At 40.6% G+C, this 14,025-nt stretch overlaps 1 protein-coding gene across 1 annotated transcript; it reads right to left on the bottom strand.

Moving 5' to 3' along the window:
* Positions 1-7,505: 7,505 nt before the first annotated feature.
* Positions 7,506-12,620, bottom strand: LOC149844129 (outer envelope pore protein 16-2, chloroplastic-like). Its single transcript, XM_090000335.1, has 7 exons — positions 12,498-12,620; positions 12,342-12,393; positions 11,663-11,737; positions 11,488-11,519; positions 10,080-10,113; positions 8,418-8,485; positions 7,506-7,649 (listed from the first exon to the last, which is right to left on the bottom strand). Exons 1-7 carry the CDS (start codon positions 12,618-12,620, stop codon positions 7,506-7,508), a joined length of 528 nt encoding a protein of 175 aa, XP_089856461.1.
* Positions 12,621-14,025: the final 1,405 nt, after the last annotated feature.

Genomic DNA, 14,025 nt, shown 5'->3' with positions numbered 1-14,025 from the left:
AATTTTTAATTCTATGATTGTATGGTTATGAATGTGTATGAAAAGTAGCACGTCAAGTTTTAGTTTTGATAAAAGAAATTTGTTGCATATTGTTATGATTTTTGCATACGATACATCGATATTCAAAATGAATCATCATGAGCCTGGTGGGCCTCGAGCTTTGGTTTGCTCTTCTTTTATGTATTTTAAATGCATCGCAAAAATCATATTTATTTTTATTATACTATATTGCAATGTTCTATGTGTTTACACGGGTGGGAGCTCCGTGATAACTCTCGCAGAAGTAGATGTGAGATTGGGTGTTTGCTTTTGCATGTTGAATTGCAAAATTTAATAAATGACCTTAACTAAAAAGATAATGAATAAGAATAGTGTAATATATATTCTGGGATCTCTCATCAAAAGAATGAGAATCTTAGATATCCGGTCTTAGGGAGACTCTAAGGATACAAAAATTTTGCCGACTTTACTTTTGTCTCTTGAACCCGATATTGAGGTTTCTTCTCCTGACCACGATTTTAGGGAGAGTCTGCCACTTGACCTGGGGGTAGGTAGGTCAAAATAAGAGTATTGAGACTGATTTGGTGGATTAAAATAACAATATTGGGTTTGGGTCTTGTTAAGAAAACTGCAAGCAAGAAACAACCGTAAGAAACAAAGAACAAGAACAATCAAACTAAACACAACAAAGACATAGATTTACATGAAAAAACCTCTCCTCAAATCTGAGAGAGAGTAAAAAACCATGGACGCCCAGAGAGAAATCTTATTACTCTTTTCGATAGTTACAAGAGGAAGAAAGAAAAGAGAAAATATATATAAGGCAAGGGTGACAACCCTAAACCTAAACAAGTCAGGTCGGATTCATAAGAAACCGGGACCTGCGCCGGGGGAGAGCCCCCGGACCCCCCCCCCCCCCCCCCTCTCTAAATCAGGCTCCACAACTCATCAATCTCCCACTTGGAGACTGATACACAAAAGTCCTTCATCTATCTTGTCTTCTCAAAATCTTCTTTGCATCTCTGGAACGGCAACCCTCCTTCATGCTCAATTAAGGAGTCCAACTGAGGCAATGCACAGCCTCGGTTTCTCAGTAGTCACGCCCTTTGTCAACATGTCTGCTAGATTCTCAGCACCAAGTATCTTCTCTAATGACAATGTCCCATCATTTATCTTCTCTCGAATGTAATGATACTTCAATTGAATATGCTTTGTCCTTAAATGAAATACTGGATTCTTTACAAGGCACAAAGCACTCTGACTGTCATTGCAGAGAACACTTCTGTTTTGTAGTAACAACAATGATCCAACTCGGATCTGGTGAACCTACAGTTACACATGAAGGTGTCAAACTTCTTATACCATTGCCTAGTGGCTTATTTTAGGACATATAAATTCTTCTTTAGTTTGCACACCAAGTCTTCTTTTTTCAGAGCCTTGAATCCTTCTGGTTGCACCATATAGATTTCCTTTTCCAAATTTCCATAGAGAAAAGTTGTTTTCACATCCAACTGCTTTAGGTATAAGTTTTCTACATCCACAATATCAAGAATTGTCCTTATGGTAGTCAACTTCACCACGGGAGAGAATATCTCAGTGTAGTCATTTCCCTCTTTTTGCAAGAATCTCTTAACTACCAATCTTGCCTTATACCTCTTGTTGTCATCAGGCTCATCTTTCACTCTGTACACCCATTTGTTCAGCAATGTTTTTTTCTCCTTTGGTAATTTGGTTAGCACTCAAGTCTCATTCTTTTGCAAAGACTTGATTTCATCTTGCATTGCTAACTCCCACTTAACTGAATCTTTCACCTGCATTGCTTCAGAAAAATATTCTGGCTCACCAGAGTCAGTCAACAGTAAATAGTGTAAAGATGAAGAATATAGAGTCAAAGGTTTAGGTACTCGAGCAGATCTCCTCAACTCAGGTGCAGGAGTGGTTGGCTCTATGTTAGAGTCTACCTCAATTGTCTCAGAATTCTCAACAAAGATATATATATATGTTGAGATTTTCTCCAAATCAATCTCTCTCATCATCTCTCCCTGTTTTTCTATACCATCTGATTCTACATCAGGCTTATCCTTGTAGAATATATTCTCATTGAATGTTACATCATTAGTTTTTATTATTTTCTGACTTTGTTCATCCCAAAAGCGATAACCAAAGTAATTTGAACCATATCCAATAAAATAACATTTTAGGGCCTTAGCATCTAGTTTATCCCTTTTCTCAGAGTCAATGTGTACATAGGAAATACAACCAAAAATTCTTAAATGAGAGAGATTTACCTTATTTTTCGTTCATTCTTCTTCCGGCAGCTTTAGATCGAGTGGGACTGAGGGACCTCGGTTGATAAGATAAGTTGCAGTGTTGATTGCATCAGCCCAGAATGCCTTTGGCAAACCCTCATGCAGTCTCATGCTCCTTGCACGCTCATTAAGAGTTTGGTTCATCCTCTCAGCGACTCCATTTTGTTGTGGTCGATTTGGAACAATCCGAGTCATTTTAATTCTATTGTCTGCACAAAATGCTTTAAACTCTGCACTGTCATACTCGCCCCCATTGTCAGACCATAAGCCCTTGACTTTCAACCCGGTCTCATTCTCCACCTCCACTTTTCACTTCTTAAAGGTGACAAACACATCAGATTTATTTTTCAAAAAATAAACTCATACCTTCCTGATGGAGTCATAAATGAAGGTCACATAGTATTGTGAGCCTCCAAGGGAACAGACAGGGGCTGACCCCCAAACATCAGTGTGCACCAACTCCAGTTTTTCTACCTTCGATTCTCTTTCGATCTTAGAGAAACTGACCCATTTTTGTTTGCCTAGCATGCAATCTTCACAGAAACCAGCATGTACAAACTTCAAATCTGGCAGTAACCCCTTTGATGCTAACACTTTCATTCCTTTCTCGCTCATGTGGCCAAGTCTACAGTGCCATAGCTTAGCATCTGCTTCCGAACTCAAGGATGCAATAATGTCCCTATTGTTATCAATCATGTAAAGGGTTCCCAATTTTTTTTCATGTGCAACAACTAAGATCTCTTTCACAATTTTCTAAGAGTCATTACCAAATATCGTTCTATATCTGGCATTATCCAACTGACCTATTGAGATCAGATTTTTCTTTAAACCGAGTATATAATGAACATTATGTAATATCCATTTGGACCCACAAGCAGTCCTAATATACACATCACCGCTCCCCATAATATCTAACTACTCATCATCAGCTAAATAAACCTTACTGAGCTTTTCGGCCACGAAGTTATGCATAAACTCTTTACACAGAGTGGAGTGAAATGAGGCGCCTGAGTCTAGAATTCACAACTCGATCAGACTATCCACGCTCAAGATCAGAGCGTCCTCAAATGTTGTTTCTTCAACCGTTGCATTTATGGACTGATCAGTCTCTTGGTTTTGGTTTCATTTCTTTCTTTGGGATTTGCAATCTCGTTTTAGGTGACCATTCTTATCGCAATTTCAACACACAAAGTTACCATGAGGTCTCGACTTACTCCTTTCCTTTGGCCTTCACTTATCACGGTTTGAACTCTGGTCCCGTTGGAAGTTTCTTCCTCTGCCTTTGAAACTCAAGGCAACGCTTGAGGATTCTTCTGACTCCTTTCTCCGAATATCCTCACTGAGAATCATATCTCGGATTTTCAAGAGTTTCAACTTCTTCTGGCCAGATGAACTGCTCACCGCAATTACCATCGTACCCCAACTCTCGGGTAAAGAGGAGAGTAAAATGAAGGCTTTTACCTCATCATCGAAATCGATGTTCACCGAACTCAACTGGCTCGTGATGGTGTTGGACTCATTGATATGATTTGTCACAGAGGCACCCTCAACCATCTTTAGATTGAACAATCATCGCATCAGATACACTTTGTTAGAGGCGGATGGCTTCTCGTACATGTTTGACGATACCGTCATCAAATCCGTTGTTGTCTTCTCATTTACAATGTTAAACGCAACATTGCGAGACTGGGTGAGACGAATTACACCTAAAGCTTGTCGATCTAACAATAGTCATTATTCTTTCTCCGTCGTCTCTGGTTTCTTTCCTGATAGAGGCTGATACAGTTTCTTTTGATACAGCAGATCCTCGATCTGCATCTTTCAGAAACCGAAATCCTTGATGTCGAACTGATCGATCTTTATCTTTCCCTTTTTCATTATTGCTTCAACGAACCTTGCTTTGATATAAGTCTTTCATTCTTGCTTCGACGAACCTTGCTTTGATACCAGTTATTAAGAAAACCACAAGCAAGAAACAGTTGTAGGAAACAAAGAACAAGAACGATTAAACTAAACATAGCAAAGACACAGATTTACGTGAAAAAACCTCCTCAAATCTGAGAGAGAATAAAAAACCACGACCGCCTAAAGAAAAATCTTATTACTCTTTTCAACATTTACAAGAGGAAGAAAGAAAAGAGAGAATATATACAAGGCAAGGACGACAACGCTAAACCTAAACAAGTCAGGTCAGATCCATAAGAAATCAGAACCGGCACCATGGGAGAGCCCCCCCCCCCCTCTCTTTGAACCAGGCTCCATAACTCATATGTTGACCTGAGAGATTTAGGTAGGCATTTGAAGCAATTTAGGTTGACACATATATATAGGTTTTGGAGTTGATTTTGGATTGAGAACTGATTTTGATTAATGGAATCCGTTTCTAAAGAGTGAACCAGATAGATATGAGAGAAATAGTGAGTCGAAGACGAGACAAACCGATTTTTAGACGAACCAGTTTGTTCAAACCCCTTCTCACTCATGATGGGTTTATGGATGGAGGTGTAAAGGATAGGGTTTTGATACCCACCCATGTTAAAGGAGCACTGACTGAGCCACTGGTTGGTGGCTAAGAGTGACGTCGGTAGCCAGACTTTGGCAGATCCCGACCAACCTACACCCCACCAGCGGTGGCCAAATGAAAGAAAATAGAACATGTAGAGGAAACACCTGTGAGGCCATTGGCTGGCAGCCAAGCATGCCGTCAGTCTGGGGTGTCCATTGGCCACCCTCTGGCAAAGCCCCAACCAGTGTTTTACGGAGAAAGAAGAAGAAGACTTTGAAGAGTCAACATCATCTTCGACTTTCTGGATGGAGGACATGTTTGTCCTTTTTTTGAACTGTTTGTTTTTTCATTTTTGAATGAAGGGCATTTTTGTCATTTTCTCAAACCATCACTTTATGAGAAAAATAGCAAGAAAGGGTACTTAAGTCTTTGCAACAACACCAGAGTCCGATGCAAAGTTATGTCAATATACACGGGAATACGAGCCCCATGTGCTTGTATACGTGGTGCTCATTCAAAGCCCCGAACACATACATGGGATTCAGTGAATCATCGGGGGAAACATACACCACCCTCTCCATTATTTGGGACGAAACAACGTGCACCACCGCCCTAAGAAAACAGTAAATAGAATATGCTAAATAAGATCTAAAGATCAGGTTTTGCTTTTGAGAATCAGATCTACCTAAATTGAGTGGCCAACAGTAACAAATAAACACACATGTTGTAGCAAACTCATAATAACTTGAAGATTCACTTGTTTAAAATGTCATTTTGAGAAATGAGAATGCTTTCAGATGTGGGCCTTGCCTTGACCCGTTTGAAACAAAGATGGAGGACATAAAAGGGGATGAAGGAAAAAATGAAGGTTAAAATCAAAACCCTTGCAAGGATGGATGGACTTATGCCTCGCCCCCATCACCGATCTCAGCTAGTAAAATGCTAAAATACTCTTTAGGGATGACAGTGGATCGAAGAGAAATGAAGCCCTGTCCTGTACCGTCTCGCCCTGTTTGGGCCGAGGATGAAAGACATGAAACGGGGATTGGGGCAGGGATGGAGGTACATGGACGACCATTTTCCAAGGACGGAACTATCCTAGCCATTTCCCAGCTAGTGGGTGGCCGAAAAAATGGCCGGTACATGAACGCCCATTTAAAAAAGATAACTTTAAAATTGGCCTTCTTCCGGCCACCCACCGGCTAAAAAATGGCCGGGATGGTTTAATTTGCAACGACAGAACCATCTCACCCATTTTCCCGCCGGTTGGTGCCCGGAAAAAGATCGGCCATTTCCGGCCGGTTAGAAATGGCCGGTCTGGCACCGCCCGACCAGGCAGGTACTAGTCCGGTCATTTTCCGGACAGACACAAGCCGGAAATGACCAGGCAAGGGGAGGGTTAAACAGAGCTCCCACCCCACCCAATAAACCAGGTTTGTGAAAAAAACAGGCTGGAGCCAGGTTTTTACAAACTTGGTTTTGGAGGTTCAAAAACCAGGTTTCATACATCCAAGCAGTGAAAAAAAAACAGGTTTAGGCTCTAAACCTGGTTTGACACCCAAAACCACGTTACTAACTTGGTTTTCAGTGTCATCCAAACAGTACCCTAATTGTCATAATGGTTCTCACGCATGTCTAATGCGTCTATGTAAAAACTTATGTAGGTCAAACTGTGATTATTATAAAACTGTTACACCATAATAAACTGTGATTAATTTATCATATAAAACTGTACATAATAATACCGACCCCTATTACAAATTACAAATCAACGATCAACATCACAAATAAAGATATCAATGAAGTAAAGTCCACAATAAATTAATTTTTTTCTTTTTTCTAAAAATATTGGAAAAGCTCAACATATATAAATTTTAAAAAATTAAGAAAATATAAAAACGTAATAAAATAATGATAAATTTTGAAAAGCTCTTACTATCACTATGTATTGCCAAATTCGTGCAGGCTGAAGGATTAAATTCAATCTGACAGTTTAAATTTAATAATCATAAATGACATCTCAATAATGATGATTATAAATTAATTATTATACATTTAGGTAACTCATAAATGATTCCGAATGGGAGGAAATCATTTATGAGAGCTTGAATTTTAAAATTAAAATTTCCATCTCTGGATTGAATCTAACCTAACAGTTCAGATGATGTCACAATTGTTGATGCAAAATTGGTCATCTTCTTCCTTATAAAGAGTCACTTGAGCCACCAAAGCTAACATAAATATACACAAATATAAGGAGCGGCGAAGATGACTTGGAAGAGCTTCATGAAAGAAAAAATTGTGAAAGAGATAAAAAAAATACTGTGAGCCCCATTCTCCCAAATCAAACCACAGGCACAAAGTGTTTGAGCAATGCAGTATCACCTGATCATTTAAAACAATAAAAAAAACAACGAAACTAGAAAATGTTTCACACATGCACCGGGGCTCACTTGCATGCATGAAAAAAGCCACATATGATGCATATTTCCCCTTCTCTTGTTCACACTGTCATGCATTAACAAGAACACTGCCATATTCCACAAACTTATATTCTCAAAATGCTAAGAGGAAAGTTCATTTTCCTCTAGCCACAGTTTTAAAGGATCATAAGTATCAACAAGACCAAGAAATTCATTCAGTTCCAAGCAAAAAAAAGTCCACAACCATTAAGTGGACCACCATCAAACCTAGAAGATCCCAGAAAGGAGGTTGGCTGCGGTCGAGAGCGCAGCCCCGGTGATGGCGCACTGCACTATCCGCTCATGCGATGTGTTATCCGTTGTAAGCGCCAGTGTTGCACCCGTTATCGCCCCTGCGACCGCACTGTTCTTCTGCAACCCATTGCAGATCCCTGCCTTCAGTTTGTGATTGAGGCAAGAAAAAAGAGAAACAAAAGTACTGTTGGGAGTTCATGAACTCGATCATGTTAATTGTGAACTCCAATCAATAAAAAAAAATAGAAGGGATCAGCCAACCAGCGTGCACCAGCAATGGCTGGGTCTTCACTCCTCTTGGTTCCAAATTTCAAAAATTTCTAACATACCATACCAGCTGGGTGATTATGGTTCAAATTTTTCTCATCCAGCAGACCATAGTTCTGGGAGGTTTATCCTGACATATGGAGTCATTCCTTACAACCCAGTGAAGCATTTCAGACCCACAAATCTGGTGACCAATAGTACCATCCCATGAACACAATTTGCTTTGTTTAATAACCAATTGATCCCTTGCTCAGCCTGCGGTCGTCGTGATACGCATTGGCTTGTGCAAGGGGTGACGCCCATGGGAATGGAACCTTGGCTTCTCATCTAGCAGCCAAGGCCCCACCCCACTAAGCCTATGGTATTTATCATGCATGCTAACGACCCTTTGATTAAAAAGAGCTTTATTGAACAAGCCCTCTCGGCTCGGCTCAATTCAAACAAGCAAGACAAGCCTAGCCCAAACACCGCCTGGCCGTAAAAGTGCTGAGCCCAAACAGTCCTTGTTCGGTTCATTCAGCATACCAGCCCTAGATCACCCCCACACATCAGTACCCTCTTTTTCTTTTTCTACTCTTCGACTAATCATTGCATGTGAACTAGTTATTAAAAACTTACCCAGTCATGAGAGCCTCTTGCCTCCTTCAGGCCATAGGTGAGCCCTGAGTACATGCCTGCAGCTAGACCTGCCATCCAATGAATCAATCAAGAGTGCATTTTACACCACAAAGATCAAGTAAAAAATCGACGACATTTTGAAAATATCACGAGTTTGTCACGATATTTTCATATTCCAATACACTTACAAAATAACGTGGTATTTTAAAATATTCCTCATTTTGAAAATATCATGTTTCTATGCCAGTATTAACCTGATAAAACAGTTTCTACTAGAAAATCACCTTTTCCAACCTCTGTAAAAGATCGGCCACATTTTGAAAGTATCACAACTTTATCACGATATTTTCAAGTTCCAGTACACTTACAAAATAACACGGTATTTTAAAATATTGCCCACTTTGAAAATATCATGTTTTTATGCCAGTATTAACCTGATAAAACAGTTTATAATAGAATATCATGTTTTACTCCCAGTGTTAACCAGATAAAACAGTTTTTAATATACTTGTACTCTAAAATGTTCTTCCAGTTTTCATATTTTTCTATATATCAACATTTTCCAAAGATTTACTCGACTATAAAAACTTTAATCACATCACAGGGTAAGCAGAGTTGGGGTGCAAGCGAAGCCCAAAACTGAGATCCGATTAAGCCTGGCCCACCCTTGACCGAAAGCTAATCCAGTAAATGAAATAGATCGGATCTGGTAAGACCGTGATTCGAATCCAATATATGGATCTAAAAATAGAATTAGAAATCTAATTGGATCCATACTTGTCCGTTCGAACTCAGATACAGATCAACATATTGGATTGATACTTGGATCAGGATTGAATCCAATAAGTTCTTGTATTTTCACTTGTAAAATACATGTTCTCAATCTATTTTCAAGGATCGGAAAGTACTATACAAAATTCGGTTTCTATTTCATATTCAGTTTCAGACTCTCACTGCTTGAAACTCAGATTCGGATTCAGATCAACCATGACCAGGCCCATATGAGCTTTTCACAATCCAAATCCAAATCTGAATCCAAATTCAAATTGGTTCCACCAAAATCCGACGAATATGGTATTTACCACATCTGATCCGAATTGGACCCGTTTACATCCCTATTAATTTGGGGGCATCCTAGCATTCCCCTATAGCCCGTACGAGCCTGAACTCTGGGTGGATCTGGGTCAGGAATGTAGATAGGAATTCAAACCCATTATTGCGTCTTCTTGAAACGTTCGACCCGGATCCACTCATCCACCGACTAAAAATTTGAGAATCCACCATAAAATTTTCGGAATCGTAATCGAGTGTGACTTGTTCTTCCCAATCTCACAAATCCTTGTTCAGGAGAAAATCTCCTCAAGAAATATCTAACCATAAATTAATTAAGAAATAACAATTTCCCGAGAGAATATCAGATTATTAAAAAATTTAAAAAGAAAAATTACCGAAAATATTAAAAAAAAACAAAAATGTGTTGATATCGCGTTACACGATGTTTTCAAACTAGGTGATATTTTGAAAACGAGCGTTCTTTTCACGAATGTATCGTCACAAAATATTGCCACCAAAATAACGTTATTTGCAACACATCACCCACATTTTAAGGTTGTTTCTCCCTAATTAACAAAACACAGGGAAGCATAATACTTTTACACGTACCCCACTGAAGCGACTCCTTGCCCGTATTTTTCACCTGAAATCATGAGACGACAAAAAAAAAAGATAAATTTATCTTTTGAAGCGTGTGAACAAGCATAAGCTCCCTAAATTCCCACAAATGAATTCATTACAAAAATAATAGCTTGGAACTAAGATAAGGTTTTTGTTACTTTTGTTAAGAGTAAATTGGTCATTAACAGTAGTTATCATACCCTTCTTAAGATTTCATTGATGCAAGTTGTTTTGATCAAATCAGACTCGTGATCTACCTCATTCATTTAGTGAAAATCCGCATTTAAATTGTCAAAATCCAGCAGGATTTTTTGCCTATTAAAAAACCAATGACTTGTTTTTTATATTTACACGGAGAATCCACCCCAAGGGGCCCCACGATCAGAGAACTAGTGGCGCTAGTGGCGCTAGCTTTAACTGTCGTCGCGGTCCTTGCAGTGATTCAAAAAATCATATTTTTTGTTGAAAAAAATAGAATGCTATGGTATATTCTTGTTAAATCAAGAATGCTCAGTTTATCTCTAGGATCAGAATTGATCCAAACAACTTGCATCATAAGATTTACTAGGGAGACATAGGGGATGACTGACCCTCGGAGTAGGGGTGGGCAATGGCTGGGCGGCCCAATGAACCAAACTGACCGGCACGCCATGGGTCTGGTTTGGGTTAATGTTTCAAGCCTGACCCCATTAGTTATTGGGCCAGGTTTATATAAGTGTGGGTGGGGTTTGGGTTAGCTCGTGGTCTACTGGGCTGAGCCGGCTCGACCGGTTTGAATTATTTATTATTTATTAGGAGAAAATATATTAGCTAAAAGAGATCGGGGTAGGCTTAAGAAGACTTGGATGGAGATGATAAGAAAGGATATGAAGGCTTTGAACCTCACCGAGGACATGACATTGGATAAAAATGATTGGAGGAGAAGGATTCATGTGGAAGACCCAAAATGATTTTCTTTTTAGTTCATATCGCCGACCCCAATTAGTTTGGGATGAAGGCGTTGTTGTTGTTGTAGTAGTAGTTATTAATAATATAAAAAAATAATTAATTATGCATTAACTTCAATCTCTTCTCAATTCAGGAAGTCTCTTTTCAGTTCAGGAAGTAGGACGATGATTTGTTCTAGTGAAAGAAAATGTATTATATCGCTGCATTGTTTGGGTCACATCCGCTCCTGATTGCGTTGTTATGCTCAACGGACCACCTAGGATGACAAACACCTTGACTAATTATTATTATTTACCTAATTAGTTGCATTAATTTTATAAAAACTAAAAAAATAATTAGTTTCAGACATGGAACCTGTTAATTATTTGTCGGGCCTATGCCCACCCCTACGAGTGCACAAGAAAATTACGAAAACACCCTCAAAAGCAAAAGAGATTCTCGCTCTTACCAAGGCCTCCAGACACTTCGCGCATGTCTCTCCTGCAAAAAGAAAGAAAAGCCATGTAACAAAACGCAAAAGGTCAAAGCTCCAGAGGTCGCCGGAAAACGGCATTCTCCAGCAAGGGAAAACAAGAGAAGATCTAAGTTTTCTTTGTTTGCTTCTCCTTTCTTGAGCCTCTCACCTTTCACGTCGGGGAAGCGAGGGTGGCGTTTGGTCTTGATGAGCTCCGGATCGCAACCGCCGGCGTCGCCACACCCTCCTGACACGAGAATAAGTCACCTTCTTGACGGGTAATGCCTATAGATTTGCTACACACTACAATTATAACCCCGATCAAGTGAAATTAAGAAGCGACACCACAAGAAGGATATTTTCGTCAACTTGCTCGAAAGAGCCACCGTATCTCATCCTTTGCCACAAAGATACGGGTACAACCTGATACGTGACTCGAGTTTGACACGCAAGTTCGATTTTTTTTTCAAAAATAAGATACAATGACACGGTTTTTTTAATATTTTAATCAATAAAAAGTTTATGTTTTAACATATGAAAATTGTTTTTTGAAATATTATTAACAAGTAATAAAATCATATTTAAAAACATTAAACTAATGCGTCACCAAAGATTGCGTGTCATTGTGACATAAATTTCATCAATACTTCCCTAATTATGCATGATTATTTAACGAGGCGCTAATTCATCTGGAGATCGATCCCCCGCGAGATTTCAAATTTCTAAATAGGGACTCTCTCTCTCTCTCTCTCTCTCTCTCTCTCTCTCTCTCTCTCTCTCTCTCTCTCAGTTCTAGCATGACGAGAACATCTCCGCTATACAAAAGAAACGGCAACCGCTTCTTTTACCTTCCACCAGAGCGATGTACGCTTCTCGGGAGACTGCCTGAACAGCGCCGATCTGAAATCATCACCGGAAAGAGAAGAAATACATGAGGGAGAGACAGAGAGAGGTCGCCGGAAAATAAGTCGGAAAACTGGAAGAGGACAGGAAGAGAGGGTTACCCCGGCGGCCTTGACGAAGCACTCGGAGACCCTGTTGAGGAGAGGGTGGCCGAGGTCGAAGAGCCCTCCCTTGTCGAAGCTCCGGAGCTCGTCCAGGAGCGATCGGCTTCCAATGCCGCTCATCCTTCCTTCCCCCCGATCGACGCCTCCCACGCCTTCGCCTTGACCCAACGCTTCAACAAAACCAAAAGCAAAGAAACGAGATAGCGAAAAAAGAAAAATCGGAGAGAGAAGAAGAAGAATGCAGCGGACTGAAGCTTTCCGATAGTTATATTATAGAGTTTGGTTTCTCATAAAAGACAGATTTAACCTCCTAATTCAGCAATCTGTAAGACCGTAACATGATTTCGCCCGTCCGATATAGGAGTAAAAGTAGAAATATTTATATGTTTTGACACGTAGCTTTGTCCCCGCGAGATCGCTGGCTTACTCGCCGCGCACCTGTGACCACCTCTTGCTTATCTGAGTGACCAGAATACCCCTCTACTTTACAAAATGGACCAGTGATCCAAACGGGTCTGGTTGGGTCGTCTCTAGTCCGATTTGGGTTGTGGTTAAGCTGACAATAAACAACTACATAAAATCTTTTAATTTAAATATATAAAAAATAGAAAAGCTTAAAACTTGTTAACTAAGTGGTTTTAATTGATTATGCTATACTGAAAATTGCATTTCATCACATTTGCGACCCACAACACACGCCATTGGGTCATGTTGGACCAGCCTGATACAGGTCCTTTTTGGGAGTTTTTCCTAACCTCAATTGATGAGCATTTTGGTCATTTTCTTGTACCGTTGATAGTTGGGCTCTATTTTCAGTATGAGGTCGCAACATAACCAGTTTAATATCATGTGCAAACTAATGATTAGGGATGCACAACTAGGGGTGGCAAAATCTGACACGACCCGCCAACCCGCTTCTTAGCCGGGTTTGGCTTAAACAGATTCGTGTCGTAAACGGGTCAACTCGCTTAACCCGTTTATTAAACCGGTCGGGTTCGTGTTAGGGGTATGCCAACCCGGCTGACCCGTTTAATAAACGGGTTAGGCAGGTGGGTCAACCCGTTTACCCAAACCTGACCCGCCAACCCGACCCGCCAACCCGTTTACCCGACCCCGACCTGCCCGCCAACCCGTTTACTCGAACCCGACCCGCCAACCCGCCCGCTAACCCGCCAACCTGTTTACCTGACCTGACCCGTTTATTAAACGTGTCGGGTTACCCATTTAATAAATGGGTCGGGTTCGTATTTGCCACAACCGACCCATTTAATAAACGGGTCGGATTGGTGTTGAGGTATGCTGACTCGCCAGCCCGACCCGATTGTCACCCCTATGCATGGGGATGGCAGTGGACCGGGGGAAAGCGGGGCCCCGCCCCGCCTCGCCCCGTTTGGACCGGGGATGAAGGGTATGAAACGAGGATGGAGGTGGGGGTGGAGGATAAAATTCATCCCCGCCGCGGAGGCGGGGCGGGGGTGGACGTGCACTTTTCTCCGCCCCGTCCCTGCCACGATCCCCGCCTAAT

The sequence above is a fragment of the Nuphar pumila genome, chromosome 3, assembly GCF_984573655.1.
Source record: "Nuphar pumila chromosome 3, dmNupPumi1.hap1.1, whole genome shotgun sequence".
NCBI lineage: Eukaryota > Viridiplantae > Streptophyta > Magnoliopsida > Nymphaeales > Nymphaeaceae > Nuphar > Nuphar pumila.
This window is presented reverse-complemented; position numbering and strand designations above follow the sequence as displayed.